The sequence below is a fragment of the Diabrotica virgifera genome, chromosome 5, assembly GCF_917563875.1.
Source record: "Diabrotica virgifera virgifera chromosome 5, PGI_DIABVI_V3a".
Taxonomy (NCBI): domain Eukaryota; kingdom Metazoa; phylum Arthropoda; class Insecta; order Coleoptera; family Chrysomelidae; genus Diabrotica; species Diabrotica virgifera.
In genome coordinates this window covers 95,625,679-95,644,800 of record NC_065447.1, presented here as the reverse complement: position 1 = coordinate 95,644,800, position 19,122 = coordinate 95,625,679, and the positions used below count along the sequence as shown (strand labels likewise).

Below are 19,122 nucleotides of genomic sequence, written 5' to 3'. Positions count from 1 at the left end.
GGCATAGGCACAGAAAACAGTGGCAGTATAAAGATTATTGTTTAGTGCTTGATAAACCTCATGTAGTACAGAAAACATGGCATCAGTGGTACATTTATTAGTTAAATAGCCGAACTGATTTTGAGATAAAATGTTGTTATCAACGATAAAGGACATAAGTCGAGTTTTAAGGAGTCTCTCAATAATTTTGGAGAGTGCCGGTAGTAAGGCAATAGCTCTATAGTTGCAGGCATTAGATTTTTCACCACCCTTATGAAGAGGAATAATAATGGCTGTGTTTAGGCATTCTGGAAATTTACCTTTTTCGAAGGAATCATTAATTAGTGAGACGACGATTTCCAACATTTTCTGTGAGATTAGAGAAAATTTTTATAGATAGTCCATCAGTACTACAGGATGATTTGCTTTTGATACTATTGATTGTTTGGGTCAGTTCAGAGTTATCGATTGGTTTTAAAAAGAATGAATTCGGGACCTTTCTTGCATTAGGGAGATAGGAAATGGGATCTTGTTGCGGCAAAATAGTTGATGTTATATTTTTACTCACATTAACGAAGTAATCGTTTAGACTTTCAGGATTTGGAAGGGAAAATGATTGAGCTGTGTGAGTTTTATTTCGAAGATCGTTTATTATAGACAGGTTTCTTTTGCAACACTTTTAGAGCTTCCCAGACGATTTTGATAATAGGCTTTTTTTAGCTGATTTGACAAGTTTTAGATATGTTGTCCTGTACTTCGTGATATATTCAGTGACAGAAACATTGGTAGTAAATCTCTTGATGTATAGAAGTGAACGCATATTCTTGGCTGATATGCGGATACTTTTCGTAACCCAGGGTTTCCGATGTTTTGGCTTAATAGGAATTAAAGGAAATGCCTTACTGAAGATGCGGAGAAGCTTATCTAGAAAAACACTGAAATTATAGTCCACGTCTATAGAAGGAAACTGCCACTCAGAAGTTAAGCATAAATTTTGGAATTTACGAAAATTCTGGGCGGAAAAAATCCTACCTAAAAGTCGGGTTTTTGAGGAGGGTTTGCTGAAGATGTTAAACTTCGTATACACTGCTTCATGATCAGATAGTCCCGCATTAATAACTGTAGAGCAGACATCACGGGGTGAGAAATCTGAGACAATATAATCGATTATGGTGACAATATAATCAATTAACGTGCATTGAGAGACCATACGATTCAAATATGTTGACCAGGGACACTTGGGTAGCAAAAGCAGCAGCATAATTATTGTTAAAGTCACCGCATAGAATTTTTCTGCTTTTATGAGGCAGGTCATCTAACAAATTTAGCAGGTTCTGAAAAAATAGTTCCACGGTAGAGTCAGGTGATCTATAATAGCCCAATAAATGACCGTTTTGGATTGTAATTTCCAGAGGCAACTCCGAATTGCATGAAAATTTGGATTTAGGTTCTACTTACCCTCCACTTCAAAGTTGAATTTGTGCCGTTGGTTGCTTTTACTTGGGGGGTGACATTTACCCCTTCTCGGGGGGTGAAAAACGCGTGTTTAAAATAGGGCCGGAAATGGATAAATTGACTCATTTTAAGCACCTTTTGTTCTATAAAGTTTCTTACGTAAGTCAATACTTTTCGAGTTATTCGCGATTTAAAATGTTGATTTTTCGACAAAAAAAACTACGTTTTCAGACCGTTCTTCCCAAATAACTCAAAAAGTAAATATTTTATTGAAAAAAATAGTTTTAACAAAAGTGTTGCCTATAAAAAAACCAAAAAAATGGTGTACCAGTAAAGTCTACAAATTAAGTAGAAGCAAAGTTGTAGCTCATGAAATATACGTTCTTATTTGTCTAATTCCAAATCGAATAATTTAACGCGAAATCACCGAAGAAAGAAGCGTTTTTCGGGAAAACCTTATTAACATTTTTAAAGTATCGAAAAAAAGCTTATTATTTATTTTTTTACAAAAGTTTACAGCATCAAAAATAAACGAGTTACACTAAAAAAAAAATTGGCCCCTTTTTTTGGTAAAAAAAATCGTGAAAACCTCCCTCTATTTAGCACCCTAAATGAAATTAATCGTTTGGCTTTACCATCTATTTTAACTGTATGTGTATTGTTTATCTGATCTGTAAGTCTGATTGGTTTGAAGTGCTTATTTTTGAAAACATTTGGTTTTATATTAAAAAAAATTTTTCTAAAAATTTTTGAAAAATTTCATTTTTTCAAAATAACTGTAAAAGTATTAGTGATTAGAAAAATTTTAAAGAGTAAAAAAATGTAGGTTTTGCTATTATAAATATGCTAGTTTCATTTTGTTACTCCGTAAGACAAAAATTGGTTAAGATATGGTTGTTCAAAATTTGCATACACTCGTGATTAGTGACCTATTCAAGCTTTCTCAATTATAACCCTTTCAAAAATAAACACTTTAAACCAGTGAGACTGACAGACCATATAAAAAATAGATAGGTTAGTAAATTGTTTGTAGAGCGGTAGCGATTACTTTCATTTGGGGAGCTAAACACGGCGAGATTTTCATGATTTTTTACAAAAAAAAGAGGGCCAACTTTATTTTGAGCGTAACTCGCTTATTTTTAATGCTAAAACTTTTGTTAACAATTAAAACAAAGCTTTTTATAAACACTTTAAAAAAGTTTTAATGGGTTTTCCCGAGAAGTGCTTAATTTTTCGGTGACTTCACCTTGAAATATTCGATTTGGAATTAGACGAATAAGAACGTATTTTTCATGAGCTACAACTTTGTTTTTATTTGATTGATAGACTTTACTGATACACCATTTTTTTGGGTTTTTTTGCTATATTGCTAAGGATATTTTTTTCGATAAAATATTTTCTTTTTGAGTTATTTGCGAAAAACCGTCTGAAAACGCAGTTTTTTTGTTGAAAAATCAACATTTTCAATGGCAAATAACTCGAAAAGTATTGACTTACGTAAAAAACTCTATAGAACAAAAGTTGCTTAAAATCAGTCAATTTATCCATTTTCGGCCTTATCTTGAACGTATGTTTTTTCACCCCCGAGAAGGGGTGACTGTCACCCCCCAAGAAAAAGCAACCAACGGCACAATTTCAACTTTGAAGTGGAGGGTAAGTAGAACTTAAATCCAAATTTTCATGCAATTCGGAGTTGCCCCTGAAAATTACACAGTATCGCCGAATTTCCCGTTCATTTACTGGGCTATAAATGCAATCACTGAATTGAGGGGTGTAAAATCAAAGGCGGCAATCTCCACTTTTTCATGTTTTGAGTTAGGGACGCCATTTGTTACGTTTTTTTATTATCTGTTAGATAAAACTATTTGTAAAAACCAAAAGCGGTCTTAACTGTATAAAAATCGCAGTTAAAAATTCATGTTAGGATCAAAAACGGCAATATTTATAGCTGAGTGCGTACCAAACACGGCAATCTCCGCTGCGGCCCAATAAGAACCACGTTGCGCTCGCACGTGATCAACTGTGAATGCCGTGAACTCTGTCAAAACCTGTGAATATATACCCGAACTTCCGGATATTTTGGTTTACGTAATATGCATTTAAATTGCTTTTACATTATTGTTGAATATCAAAATATATTTTTCTTCACTAAATAACCGGCACAATGATGTTTAATTAGTTTTAAAACTGGTAATATCCTTATAGATCATTTTCATATCAGTCAATCTACTAGCGTTGCAAACAAAAGCGGCAATCTCCAAACAACAATATTAAAAAAAGGAAAATAAATAATTTCTTAAGCTCCGCCTTCTGGACATCCGATCACAAACCAAATTTTATATGATTCTTATCAGTTTTATTGCGTTAATTTAATTTTGCTAGTTTCTACAGTTTTTCGCGGTTTCCCAAAATTATGGAAATGAGAGATTGCCGACTTTGATTTTACACCCCTCAATTGTGATTGAAACGGTTACTGTAAAAAGATATTAGATAATAGTGTTCCAAATATACACGATAAAAAATATTAAGTATTAAAAATTGTTAAAAGTTATGTTTATAAGGGATTAGCCACACCTTGGTTGTTAAGTTTGGTTTTTCTTGTTATATTTTTACTTATGAATACTTAAGGTGAAACAGTAGCGATCAACAGGTAGCGAAAACGCGTTCCAAGATTGCGGCTGTAATTTTGAATATTTTTTCTAGAGATTTGGCACACGTATTCGTAATACAATAAAGAATGGCGGTACAGAGCCCAATTTGAAAAATATATTGATATGTGGAAATTACTCTGTAATTAAATACAATATTAAAAAATCGAGCCTGTAACGCCATTAAGAAGAACAAAAAAGTAGTATTTATATGGGCAAAAGGGCATGCCGGTATACTGGGTAATGAGAAAGTGGATGAGTTGGCCAAAGATGCAATAAAAAAGGTGAGATACTAACTCAAATGTTATCGACAGATGCAATAAATGACGTCAAAGTTAGAATAAATAAAATATGGAAAAAAGAATGGAAAAATATTACAAGCATGTCAAAAAATTTATATTTTTCTTTACATCAAGAACTTCCTCCGCCACCTGAATACATATTTAAATATAACCTGCCAAAGCAAGATATTTCTACTATCGTCAGATTAAAAACTCGACACGGGAAATATGAGGCACATCTGCCCAAATTAGGAATAATTAATTCATCAGTCTGTTTTTGTGATAATGTTTCGATTAGAGATTTAAACCATATTTTCTTGGAATGCAAAATTAACGAGAGATATATAAATCAATTATATTACAATTTACGACAAACACAAGTTCATTTTCCAATTAGTATAGAATATCTACTAAGTTGTCATAAAATGGAAATATTTAAATTACTCATAAACTACTTGAAAGAAACAAATATAATCTTTTAAGTGAAATACGTATAAATATAACAAAACTAATAAATTGAGGTAAAAATAAAATAAAAATCTGTGGCTAACGGACTCGCATCCAAGCCATTTTTTCACACACACACACACAAGAACAAAAAATACACTTTCTTCAAATAAACTTTTTTATCCGATGCCTAGATTTTGTGTCATTTTGGAACTATGTACTAATGAAATAAAAAATTTTAGTAGTTCCAAAATGACACAAAATCTAGGCATCTGATAAAAAAGTTTATTTGAAGAAAGTGTATTTTTTTGTTTTTCTTAATGGCGGTACAGCTCGTTTTTTTAATATTGTGTTTAATTACAGAGTAATTTCCACATATTAACATATTTTTCAAATTGGGCTCTGTACCGCCATTCATTATTAAATTACGAATACGTGTGCCAAATATCTCGAAAAAATATTCAAAATTAAAGCCGCAATCTTGGAACGCGTTTTTGCTACCTGTTGATCGCTACTGTTTCCTCTTAACGTTTCGATTTTCACTCCGGAAATCGTTATCAAAAGAAATTAAGAATACTTTGAACTTTTGAAGAATACTTTCTAATAAGCACTTTGAACCGGTGCAACTTACAGATCATACATACAAATGCATAAGCAACTAGTGAAGCGGTAACGATTAATTTTATTTGAGATGCTAATTAGGGGGTGATTTTCGCGATTCTTTTTACCAAAACATAAAAGGGACCAACAATATTTTGAGCGTAACTCACTTACTTTTAATGTTAATAGCTTTTTTAAAAACCAAAATAAACTTCTTTTTAAACAGTTTAAAAAATTTGTAGTGAGTTTTCAACGGAAAGCACCTACTTTTCATTAGCTACAACTCTGCTTCTACTAGGTCTACAGACATCATACATACACTATATTTTTCACTTTTTATAAGCTGTATTTTTGCTAAGAATATTTTTTTCGATAAAATACTTGCTTTTCGAGTAATTTGCGAAAAGCCGTCCAAAAACATGGTACCTATATTTTTTCACTCCCGAGAATGGGGTATTTTCCAATTTTTGTAAAATGTAGGGGATGTAAAATTGTAAACTTTGTCTTATATAATAATAGACAATTCCAACTACCTATTACCAAATTTTCATTCTTCCTTTATTTTTTTTGGGTCAAATTGTTCTTTGAGCGGGCTAAATGTTCAAACTTTCAAGAGGCAGATGCCTGGCGGGAGCTCGCTTGAATATTGAATTTTAGCGACAAGCAATGTTTATTTATGAAATAAACATTTTTTTCTGTTTTCTGGCAATAGTAAAATGAATTTTAAATTAAATAATAAATCACGTACATTCCTCTTCCTTTTGTGAATATAATTTAATTAAAATTTTTTTAGACACCCTGTATAAATAATTATGTTAATGTTTATATTACTGAATTGAGAATTGAATATCATTTCAAATGAGACAGCACACGACCCTTATTCCTATTAAAAAAAATCATCGATTACGTCATCATGCCCAGATGAATGACTCTTGCGATATATATGCCAAAATATCATAATTTAAAAATAAAAATCGACCTGTTTCGAATTTTCCCTTAAAGTCGCCGGTTTACGAAATAAAGAATTTATTCCTTTCATTTGCACCATACTGTATATTGAATAATTGTGGAGATAGTATACATCCTTGTCTGACACCCCGTTCTGGACGAAATTCGTTTGAAAGTTTGTCAAGCACTTTAACTGATCCAGTATGTATTTAGCACGATCAATGAACACAAAAATTTACGAAAACCTCCAAAAAAATAAAGGAAGGATGAAAATTTGGGAATAGGTAGTTGAAATTGTCTATTATTATATAAGGAAAAGTTTACAAGTCTACATCCCCTCATTTTACAAAAATGGAGGGGAATACCCCCTTCTCGGTGCTGAAAATATGTTCATTTTTAACAAAAAAACATGCTTTTAGACGGTTTTTCGCAAATAACTGAAAAAGTAAGTATTTTATCGAAAAAATATTATTAGCGAAAATATAGCTTATAAAAAAGTGAAGTACCTAAATGGTGTATGAACCAAAAAACGGAGCACTTTTCGGGGAAAACTCATTACAACTTTTTAAAGTGTAAAAAAAGGATTATTTTTGTTCTTTAATCACGAAAATCACCCCCTAATTAGCATCCAAATAAAATTAATCATCACCGCCTTATGTATTCTTTATATGATCTGTAAGTTTCATCGGTTCAAAAAGATTGTTTCTGAAAAAGGCTGTAGTTAAAATTGCTTGAACGAGTCACTAATCACGACTGTATGTAAATTTTGAACAGTCATAGCATAACAAATTTTTGTCTACCAGGAAAACAAAAAATCCAAAATATTCAGAAAAGCAAAACGTACATTTTATTACTTTTTGAGATCTTTGGTATTACTAATTTTTAAGTTAATTTGAAAAAAAATGGAATTTTTTTCAAAATTAGAAAAAAATATTTTAAAACCAATTTGTTTTCAAAAACGAACACTTTGAACCTATGAAACTTACAGATCATATAAAGAATACATAAGCAAAGTAAATTGTGAAGTGGTAACGATTAATTTTATTTGGGATGCTAATTAGAGGGTGAGTTTCTTGATTTTTTTTACCAAAAAATAAAAGCGACCAACAATATTTTGAGCATAACTCACTTACTTTTAATGGTAGAAGTTTTTTAAAAAAACAAAAATAAACCTTTTTTTACACTTTAAAAACGTTATAATTAGTTTTCCTCGGAAAGTACTCCGTTTTTTAGTTATTTCACGTTGAAATATTCGATTTGGAATTGGACGAATAAGAACCTACTTTTTATTAGCTACAACTCTGCTTCTACTGGGTATACAGACTTCGTGTAACTATTTTTTTTTTATTTTTTATAAGCTATACTTTTATTAGGAATATTTTTTTTTTGATAAAATACTTCCTTTTTGCGTTACTTGCGAAAAACCGTCCAAAAACATGTTTTTTTTTGGTAAATATGAACATATTCACTCGAAAATAACTCGAAAATATTGACTTAGTGAAAAAATTCTAGAAAAAAAGTTGCTTAGAACAAGTCATTTTATTAAATTCCGGACTTATTCTGAATGTATATTTTTCACCCCCGAGAAGGGGTATTCTCCTCCATTTTTGTAAAATGGTGGGGATGTAGAATTGTAAACTTTTTCTTATATATAATAATAGACAATTTTAACTACATATTCCCAAATTTTCATCCTTCCATTATTTTATTTAGTCAGATTGTTCTTTGATCGGGCTAATAACAGGGATATTGCATTTAGAACATTTCTTCCGAACAGACGGAATTTCTTCGCGACTGTAAGGAGTCCAGATTCCAAGTAAATATTCAAAAAGTATTCTTATTGTTAAATACATAAACATTAAAGAATACATATTTAGCATAACCTAGCATTTATATTAATTCATTTTAAACAGTATTATTGGTACACTCTATATAACATCTTTTATAACGTACAATGATGTATGATTAAAACAGTAGCTGTAACTGTCATTTCAGTTAGTAGTACGAGGTAATATTCATCAAAACGAAGTAATTACGGACTTACCAGTTCTCGGCCTCTTCAATATTTTTATCGTCCATGGCTAACATTCCGAGGTTGAAGTGCACTCTCTCGTTATTCGGATCTTTGCCTAGGAGAATGAGCAATCGCTCCCTGGCGATTTTACGTAGGTCCGCCCTTCCGAATTCTTGCAGAAGTATTGCTGAATTCAAAAGGGCTTGCTCGTGCTCCGGGTCGAATTCGAGGGCCTTGTCCAGGTAAGCCAAGGCTTGAGAGGCTTTTCCTTGTTCGAGAAATACCACTCCCAACTGAAATAAGAAGTAATTTTGGTTAGATCATTTTCTTTATAAAGTAACGATAATAAATATGTTGAATATAAACATGTTTCTTAGAGTATCCCTACGGTTCTTCAGTTTAACAGTGAATGTCCGAGGGTGTGAGTCAAATAAAAAAAATACAATTTAAGCGTTTTCAATGACAGTTTTTGTAAACGGGTAGATATTAAACACCTGTTCATACAATATTAGGTGTGCGATAATTAATAATTTATATATTATATTAGTAATTAATATAGTACTGAAATTATTTTTTAAAGTCAGTACATCTCCGTTTGACTTAAAAGGAAGTAAGCGTAACGCTAAAAATGCAAACAGATCGATTTTGAACGGTCGATTTTTATCGCCCGTCCAAATTCCGATAGTGAACTACATAGTCCAGAGAAATAAGGTTTTTCTCGTGACACATCCCCCTCCAGGCCGAAACCAAATTTTTTGAGTAGTATGGACATCTATATTATTAACCTATATGTTTCCTGCAGCCGATTTTTATGATATACATAGTTATAAACAAATGAAGATCGAAAAACGGTAAATTATCGCTTTTTTCGTCTATTACCAAAAAGTTAAGCACTTTAAATAAATTTGAGAGTAAGAAACTCATAAATCGTATAAAAAACTTCAATATGGCATTCGCTGAATATGTCCAACCTTATTGGTTGCTTAGAAAATTGCAAAATAAATCATAAATATTGCGTTTTTATAAATATTCGTAACTTAGGTAAAAATTAACTTAGAATCTTCTTATTACGCGGAATGCCGAGGCTTCTTGTACTTTAATTATATTTTAAATTTCAAAGCAATTGGTCAAATAGTTTAAAAGTTATTTAATTTATTTTTCCCAAATTCATTTTTTTTTGCAACACTATAAGTCAGAAAATTATGAGGTAACAATAATACTTCCGACAGTTTATGAAAGAAGAACATTTATACTATTACCTTAATTAAAAATAAATGACAAAAAATAATTTTAAACAGTGTAAAGTTATTTTGCAAAAACATGTCCATTTTTTGCTTACTTATAAACAATTAGAATAACTTTTTAACCGTTACCCGTAGAAAAATTATTTTTTCATATTTAGAAAGACTGAATTTTTATACACATTTAGAAAGAAAAACAACTGTTCTAGGACATTTAGGGACAAAGTTAGCCCCCCCATTTTTTTTAATTCACATGTTTTTGCAAAATTATTTTGCAATATCTATAATTATTTTGTGTCATTTTTTTTAAATTAAATTAATACTGTAAATTTTGTTCTTTCATAAACTATCCAAAATATTACTGTAACTTCATCATTTTCTGACTTACAGTGTTGCAAAAAAATTAATTTTGGATAAACAAATTAATAACTTTTAAACTATTTGACCAATTGCTTTGGAATTTAGGGTGTAATTTAAGCACCATAAGTCTCAGCATTCCATGTAATAAGAAGGTTCTAAGTTAATTTTTACATAAGTTATGAATATTTATAAAAACTCAAAATTTATTATTTATTTGGCAATTTTCTAAGTAACCAATAAGGATAGACATATTCAGCGAACGCCATATTGAAGTTTTTTATACGGTTTATGAGTTTATTACTCTCAAATTTGTTTAAAATGCCCAATTTTTTAGTAAGAGACGAAAAAAGCGAAAATTTACCGTTTTTTGATCTTCATTTGTTTATAACTATGTATATCATCAAAATCGGCTGCAGGAAACATATAGGTTATTATTATAGATGACCATATTACTCGAAAAATTTGGTTTCAGCCTGGAGGGGGATGTGTCACCAACACGATATTTTTTTTCCTTATTTCTTTGAACTAACATGCGATAACGAGACATTTCACACACGCCGACCGTTCTCGCATGTGGTTCACTATATCGGAATTTGGACGGGCGATAAAAATCGACCGTCCAAAATCGATGTGTGTGTACCTACTTAGCGTTTAGGCTAACAAATAAGTGACCGCGTTTTTCATAAATAATTTGAGGTTTTCACAAGTTGTCTGTTACTTATTTTTAATATTACATAATGGAGTAGAACGTATTGTTTAAAACAGTGAACGCCTTATTAAAGAAAAAGTAACTACAACGGGTATACAATGGTTGTATAATGGGTAAGGCTGGTATACGAGCAATGGATCTTGGAAATATGTATGTTGTGGCATTGAAGAAATTATTTGTTGCTTTTTTAAAAAGTTTGGGAAGAGTCACAAATATGGACTGACATTATCACGTTCATGGGGTGTGAGCGTGAGTTTGGTTACACTTATAAAACAGAATAAAACATGTTGAAGAATAGTGGTCAAGGTCATAATTAAAACAATCCTTAATATCAAAATATTGCACTGGAATGTAGCATACAGTGATGAGCGCTCTAAATAACCGGCAAAATAACGCATAAGATGGAAGAAATATTAAGTTATGAGATAAAAAGAAATATAACTAGTAGAGTTGGGAAATTTAACGACAAAAACCTATACATTTACATTCTATTTATTGTTTCCCACCTTTAGACGTATCGGACGAGTTTGGCTTGGTGAGTTACTTGATGTTAATCATTAATTTTATCACTATATCGGAATCTTTAGACTAGCCGACACGTATACAGGAAGCAGTACAATACCTACCTCATCATGATCATGCAACCTTTTCCGTCCACTGCTGGACATTTGGCCTCTCCCATTTTTCACCACTCTCCTCAGTTCTGTGCGTCATGTTACCATTTCTTGGACACTCGATTAATGTCGTCCATCCAGCGTGTTGGTGCTCGTCATCTGCCGTGTTTGTCTTCTCATCCTAGTTTTCTGGACCAGCTTGAGTCTTTTAGTCTCGCTACGTGACGACATCAGTGATACCTGTTCTTTTCCTTAGGTCTTGGTTCCTTATTTTTAGTCCAGGGCGCATCTGTTTTGAGATGGACGTTGAGAGGTGACTCAATTTTTTTGCAGAAATTGCTTGAAAATAACTCAAGTAATAATATTTAAGTTATCCTCCCACTCAAAATGGTCCGGAACATTGTTTCAATAATCAAAATGTCAAAATATGAAGGAAAAATTCGATTTTTTTATTGGTTTTTTGATTATAACTTTAAAACTATTCATTTCTAAGAAAAGTTGAACTGACATAAAAGTTGCGTAACTAAATTTCCTACAATATAGAATTGGTTAAAAATTTAAAAAATAGTCACCCTTGTTGCAAAATAGCAATAATTGTGAAAAAAACATACAAAAACAAGTATTCACATTTTACGTTTTTCAACCATCTATGCTACACTTAGGACCTTCATATTTTACCCAGAAAAACTCTATGATATAGTAAAACAACACTGTAAATTTCATTAAGATCGGTTTAATAGATTTTGCAAAATAAATTTTGCAATCCAGCTTTGGCAAAAAAAAATTCATTTTTTTATAATGTTTCAGGACAGAAAATAAAGCAGAGAGCAAGTTGATTTTTTTTTTGCTTATAGAAGTGTACTGTACCTTTCATTTGCAATTTGCAAAATTAAAATCGACTAATTACCACGGCGTCAGGAAATTTTTTAAATAAACATTAATTTTTGGTGCTACTCGCAGGACAACGGTGTTCGATTCACACAAGTTGATTTCCACCAAAATTTCTTCCAATCTTTATCTAATATATTATTTTCTTACTCTATATTTTGTTGTATTTTAATATTTTAATTCCACAAAAATCAAACTAATTTTATTATTGTTTGTGAAATATTGTTTAAACAATTGCATATGTTTAAAAATAATAAATTTTTATTCTCTAAGTTAAAATATATGAACAAAGAAAGTTTTTGCTAAAAAAGTGTTATTTCAAAGGATAGAGTATGTGTTTTTATTTTGCAATAAACAAGTTTATTTATTTATATCGAAATATAATAAAAATTAAAATGTATCAATCATTATCAAAGGTCATTGGAATGCCCAATCAGAGCAAATTATCTGCTGTCCTGCGCGTAGCACCAATAATTAATGTTTATTTAAAAAAATTCCTGATGCCGTCGTAGTTAATCGATTTTAGTTTTGCAAATCGCAAATGAAAGGTACAGTACACTTCTATACGCAAAAAAAATTAAACTTGCTATCTGCTTTATTTTCAGTTCTGTAATATGTATTTTGAAAAAAAATTTTTTTTTGCGAAAGCTGGATTGCAAAATTTATTTTGCAAAATCTATTGAAACGACCTTAATGAAATTTGCAGTATTGTTTTACTGTATCATATGGTTTTTTTGGGTGAAATATGAAGGTCCTAAGTGTAGCATAAATGGTTGAAAAACGTAAAAGGCGAATACTTGTTTTTGTATAGTTTTTTTCGCAATTATTGCTATTTTGAAACAAGGGTGACTATTTTTTGAATTTGTAACCAATTCTATATTGTAGGAAATTTAATTACGCAACTGTTATGTCGGAACAACTTTTCTCGGAAATGAATACTTTTAAAGTTATAATCAAAAAACGAAGAAAAAAATCGAATTTTTCCTTCATTTTTTGACATTTTGATTATTTAAACAATGTTCCGGACCTTCTTGAGAGGGAGTATAACTCAAATATTATTAGTTGAGTTATTTTCAAGCAATTTCTGCAAAAAAATTTGAGTCACCTCTCAACGTCTAAATGTACTAATATTTTTACAGATGCGCCCTGGTCTATTTGTCTTTTTTTGTCACGCCGAAAATCGATCTGTTTCGATAATTTTATTTTTGTGGACGACAACGCAAGTCCTTGCCGTTCAGGAATCGTCAATCAATATTTAGAGGAGGTGGAAATTGTCTGTATGAACTGGCCAGCTAACAGTCGCGATCTCAATCCCATAGAACATCTATGGGATATCATGGGAAGACGTCTTCGAGCACGAGTACCTTATCCAAACAACTTGGCTGAAGTTGGAGCGGTTCTTCAGGAAATATGGGACTAACTGGATAAATTTGATATCCAGAGGTTAAATACTTCAATGCCGACACGTCTACAGCCTGTTATAAGAGTCCGAGAGGGAAACATTAGATAATAATTTATTAACAATATTTTTTTTTAATTTCAGAAAGTTTGGAATATTTTTCTATTTTCGAGTTTTGGCGTATGTCTATAAATAAATTATTTTTTGGATTATTTCATTCATAGGAGATTCTGACCAATAGAAAGCTACAGAAATGCAAATTAAGGTGATATATCATGGTTTTAATAGTTATAAAAGTGATGACTTTCAACCGTAAAATATTTTATATTAACTGTGTGTTTAACAGTATTAATTTGTACTTACATACATAAATAAATTACAATAAAATTTTGGTTTTGAACAGTTTTATTCACGAAATAATCGCAACAAATTTCACTTGATCTCTAAAATCAATATAGAATTTTTGCCCTTCGGCTCGTGAAATTAAATTAAGTGTCACTCGAGAAAAATTAAATAATTTTAGAGCTCTTGTGCAATTACTACTGATTATTTCATTCATAGGAGATTCTGACCAATCGAAAGCTACAGAAATACAAATTGGGGTGATAATTTTTGATAATCTCCCGTCGTTAAGTATATTACGTCAGATGCCCTTCGTTGCTACGAAAAAATACATTCAGTGACATTAATGACAATTAATGTTTTAAAAATTATAAAAGTGATGACTTTCAATCGTCAAATATTTATAAAAACTGTGTGTTTAATGGTACTAATTTGTACTTACATAAATAAATTACAATAAAATTTTGGTTTTGAACAGTTTTATTCATGAAATAATCGCAACAAATTGCACTCGAACTCTGAAATTAATATAGAATTTTTGCTCTCGTGACACTTTGACATAACTTTGACATAAATTAAAACTGTCAAAGTGTCACTCGGGAAAAATTCAATAATTTCAGAGCTCTTGTGCAATTACTACTGATAATCTGTAAAAAATGTTTTAATTTAACATACACTTTTACATCTATACCTCATTTAAAAGTTAAATCTTCAAACGTTTTCATTCTTCATAAAAAAATACCCATGGATCGATTTTTTGCATCACCCTTGTTGAGCTGCACCCCCCCCCCACTTGCAAAAATTAAAAAACAAAAAATAGCCCTGATTTATGAGCTATTTATGAGCTCTCATATTCCGCACATTAAACATTTTGAGCTCGTTCCACTGAGCAGGAACTCTTGAAATGATATAGTTTCGATTCTGAGCTCATCCCCTTCACCCCCAAACAACCCTTTAATTGATTTAACTTAAGAGAAAAATGCTGAAAAAACTTAAAATATATCGTATTGCGGATATAATTCCTATACCTTATATATTCTAAGAATAAACTAATAAATCACGTGCATTTCGATTATTGAGCTACAACCCCTTCGCAAGAAAACTACCCCATCTTCCCGGCTTAAGAGAGAGTTGTACTTAAAATGCATTAAATTAATTATTTGGCGACTACATATCATTTAATAATTTATGAGATCACAAATTACGCGCATTTAGATCAGTAAATTGCAATTTATTTTGTATAGTGCAGTCACTGAAGGTAAAAATCAACGAATACCTTCAATTTCGGTGAAACTTCATCGATTTTCACAAAAATTGGTCAGTGGTTAGAGGATACCTCAAGAAACAATGGTGACATGGTGCCACCTTGCGCCTTTACCCTGAGGGTGGATACCGCCCCTTCTCGGGGGTGAAAATTATTTTATAAAAAATAACTGTACAAATCAATAAAACGACAAATTGTGAGCAACATTTGTTATATAAAGTTATTAAAATAAGTCAATGCTTTTTAAGTTATTACAGATCAAAGATTTTAATTATTCGTGAAAAAATGCATGTTTTGAAGCGGTTTTTCGTAAATCACTGGAAAACTGTAAGTTTTTACAAAAAAGTTAATAATAGTTTAATTCGTATAGCTTATATTCTAAGAATAAACTCTTAAATCACGCGCATTTCGACTATTGAGCTACAACCCCTTCGCAAGAAAACCATCCCATATTACCGGCTTAAGAGAGAGTTGTACTTAAAATAATTTAAATTAATTATTTGACGACTACATATCGTCTAATACTTTATGAGCTCGCGAAATATACGCATCTCAATTATTGAATTGCGATTTTCTTTCTATAGTGCAGTCACTGAAGGTAAAAATCAACTATGACCTTCGATTTCGGTAAATCTCCATTCATTTTCACGAAAATTGGTGAGCGGATAGAGGATACCTCAAGAAACAAAATTAACAATAACAGCTTGCGCTTTTAGCCTGGGGTATATGTCACCCCTTCCCAGGGGTTAAAATTACTTTATTAAAAATAACCCCACAAATAGAGAGAGGGACAAATTCTAAGCAAAATTTGTTTTATATTGTTATTAAAATAAATCAATACTTTTTGAGTTATTAAAGATCAAATATTTTAATTTTTGTGAAAGAAATGCATGGTTTAAAGCGATTTTTCATAAATAACTCAAAAACTGTAAGTTTTTACAAAAAAGTTTTAATCACTAAAATTGAAGCTAATAAATTGATAATAAATTGCTTTCTTAAAAATAATGTTAATTTAAAGTAAGTTATAGGTAATTAAATGTATATTTTTTCTGCGACTATTTAAATCTAAGGATTCAAGCTTAAATAACGGGAAAGAGATGCATTTTATCTAACACTTACTACATACATGTCAAACTACTTAGAAATACCTATCAAATGAGCGCCAGAAAAAGTTGATAGCGTCAAACGTTTCTATCTTCGTTATTTTGATTCATACAGAAATCAAAAGACAAGTAAAATCTTTGCTAATAAAAAAACTCAAATTTCGTTATCTATCATTTTTTACGTGTATCGAGTATTGTTGGAGTTATTATCAAAAGCAAATTTTTTACGAAAATTTGAAAAATTTTGATTTTTTTAAATCATATTTAACATAATAACTCCAACAATACTCGATACACGTAAAAAATGATAGATAACGAAATTTGAGGTTTTTTTTTATTTAGGCCTGTCGCCAGGGGGAGTATAACGGCCTCCTTTATTCAGATGGACTTACCCAAGTTTTTTTCATGTATTTTGACCCGTAGAATACGAATTTTTTGTGTAACAGTTGATCCGGATGTCGATAAGATTGTTATTGACCAAGAACTTGAGGAATTACATAACCGCGATCTCTCGCAAAACAAAACATTTTTTGGTATTTTTTGGGTCATTCTAAGCAAAACATGTTTCTACAATTTTTTTCGTAAGATGGCTAGTTTTCGAGATAACCGCGGTTGAACTTTCAAAAAATCGAAAAATTGCAATTTTTGAACCCGAATAACTTTTGATTAAAAAATAAAATAGCCAGTCTGCTTACCGCATTTGAAAGTTTAAGTCAAATTATATCGGTTTTAATTATTTGCATTGCTAAAAATTTATTCTTTTATTGTTTAACAAAGCTATAAACACATAGTGTTTCCCGTGCCTTTACATGCGTTTTAACGCATGCTACGTAGAAATAGCCTCGATTGGACTAGTACCTATTCTACCTACTCGTTCGATTTTAAATGAGAAATCATAGAAACATCACTCACGCACTAGGTGTTTGTAGCTTTGTTTAACAATAACACAATAAATTTTTAGCAATGCAAATAATCAAAACCGATATAATTTGACTTGAACTTTCAAAGGCGCCAAGCAGAATTGCTATTTTATTTTTTAATCAAAAGTTATTCGGGTTTAAAAACTGCAGTTTTTCGATTTTTTGAAAGTTCAACCGCGTTTATCTCGAAAACTGAGCATCCTACGGGAAAACTTGTTAAAACATTTTTTACTTAAAATGACCCAAAAAATACAAAAAAAATGTTTTGTTTTGCGAGAAATCTCTGTTATGTAATTCCTCAAGTTCTTGGTCAATAACAATCTTATCGACATCCAGATCAACTGTTACCCAAAAAATTCGTATTCTACGGGTCAAAATACATGAAAAAAACTTGGGTGGTAAGTCCATCTGAATAAAGGAGGCCGTTGTACCCCCCTGGCGACAGGACTAATTAGCAAAGATTTTACTTGTCTTTTGATTTCTGTATGAATCAAAATAACGAAGATAGAAACGTGTAAGCCTAAATTTTACTACGAGAACAATGTAACAGAAACCCTTTACTATTATCCTAAAAAAATAGAGCATTTGAAAGATTAAATGTAATACAGTTTTATAGGTCTTGAAATTAACTTTCAAATAGTTGGATGTGCCTGATATCATAAAAGTTAACAGAGTAATTAAAAAAAAATGAATTTTTTTAGAAAAATATTTGGAGTATAAATTTTGATGCTATCAACTTTTTCTGGAGCTCATTTGATAGGTATTTCTAAGTACTTTGAGAAGTATTTAGTAAGTGTTACATAAAATGCATCTCTTTCCCGTTATTTAAGCTTGAATCCTTAGATTTGAATAGTCACAGAAAAAATATACATTTAATTACCTATAACTTACTTTAAATTAACATTATTTTTAAGTAAGCAATTTATTATCAATTTATTAGCTTCAATTTTAGTGATGAAAACTTTTTTGTAAAAACTTACAGTTTTTGAGTTATTTATGAAAAATCGCTTTAAAGCATGCATTTTCTTTCACAAAAATTAAAATATTTGATCTTTAATAACTCAAAAAGTATTGATTTATTTTAATAACATTATATAACAAATGTTGCTTAGAATTTGTCCCTCTCTCTATTTGTGGGGTTATTTTTAATAAAGTAATTTTAACCCCCGAGAAAGGGTGACATATACCCCAGGCTAAAACCGCAAGTTGTTATTGTTAATTTTGTTTCTTGAGGTATCCTCTATCCGCTCACCAATTTTCGTGAAAATGAATGGAGATTTACCGAAATCGAAGGTCATAGTTGATTTTTACCTTCAGTGACTGCACTATAGAAAGAAAATTGCAATTCAATAATTGAGATGCATATATTTTGCGAGCTCATAAATTATTAAACGATATGTAGTCGCCAAATAATTAATTTAAATTATTTTAAGTACAACTCTCTCTTAAGCCGGTAATATGTGATGGTTTTCTTGCGAAGGGGTTGTAGCTTAATAGTCGAAATGCGCGTGATTTTAGAGTTTATTTTTAGAATATAAGCTATACGAATTAAACTACTATTAACTTTTTTGTAAAAACTTACAGTTTTTCAGTGATTTACGAAAAACCGCTTCAAAACATGCATTTTTTCACGAATAATTAAAATCTTTGATCTGTTATAACTTAAAAAGCATTGACTTATTTTAATAACTTTATATAACAAATGTTGCTTATAATTTGTTCTTTTATTGATTTGTACATTTATTTTTTATAAAATAATTTTCACCCCCGAGAAGGGGCGGTATCCACCCTCAGGGTAAAGGCGCAAGGTGGCACCATGTCACCATTGTTTGTTGAGGTATCATCTAACCACTGAGCAATTTTCGTGAAAATCGATGAAGGTTCACCGAAATTGAAGGTATTTGTTGATT

The 19,122-nt window shown here is 30.9% G+C and overlaps 1 protein-coding gene across 1 annotated transcript in view; it reads right to left on the bottom strand.

Moving 5' to 3' along the window:
- Window positions 1-19,122, bottom strand: part of LOC114333014 (protein O-mannosyl-transferase Tmtc3) — a 1,018,587-nt gene that overhangs the window by 180,014 nt on the left and 819,451 nt on the right. Inside the window, exon 9 of the mRNA XM_050651491.1 lies at window positions 8,403-8,665. Within this exon, the coding sequence (XP_050507448.1) occupies window positions 8,403-8,665 (263 nt within the window). The remainder of the gene's footprint in view (window positions 1-8,402; window positions 8,666-19,122) is intronic.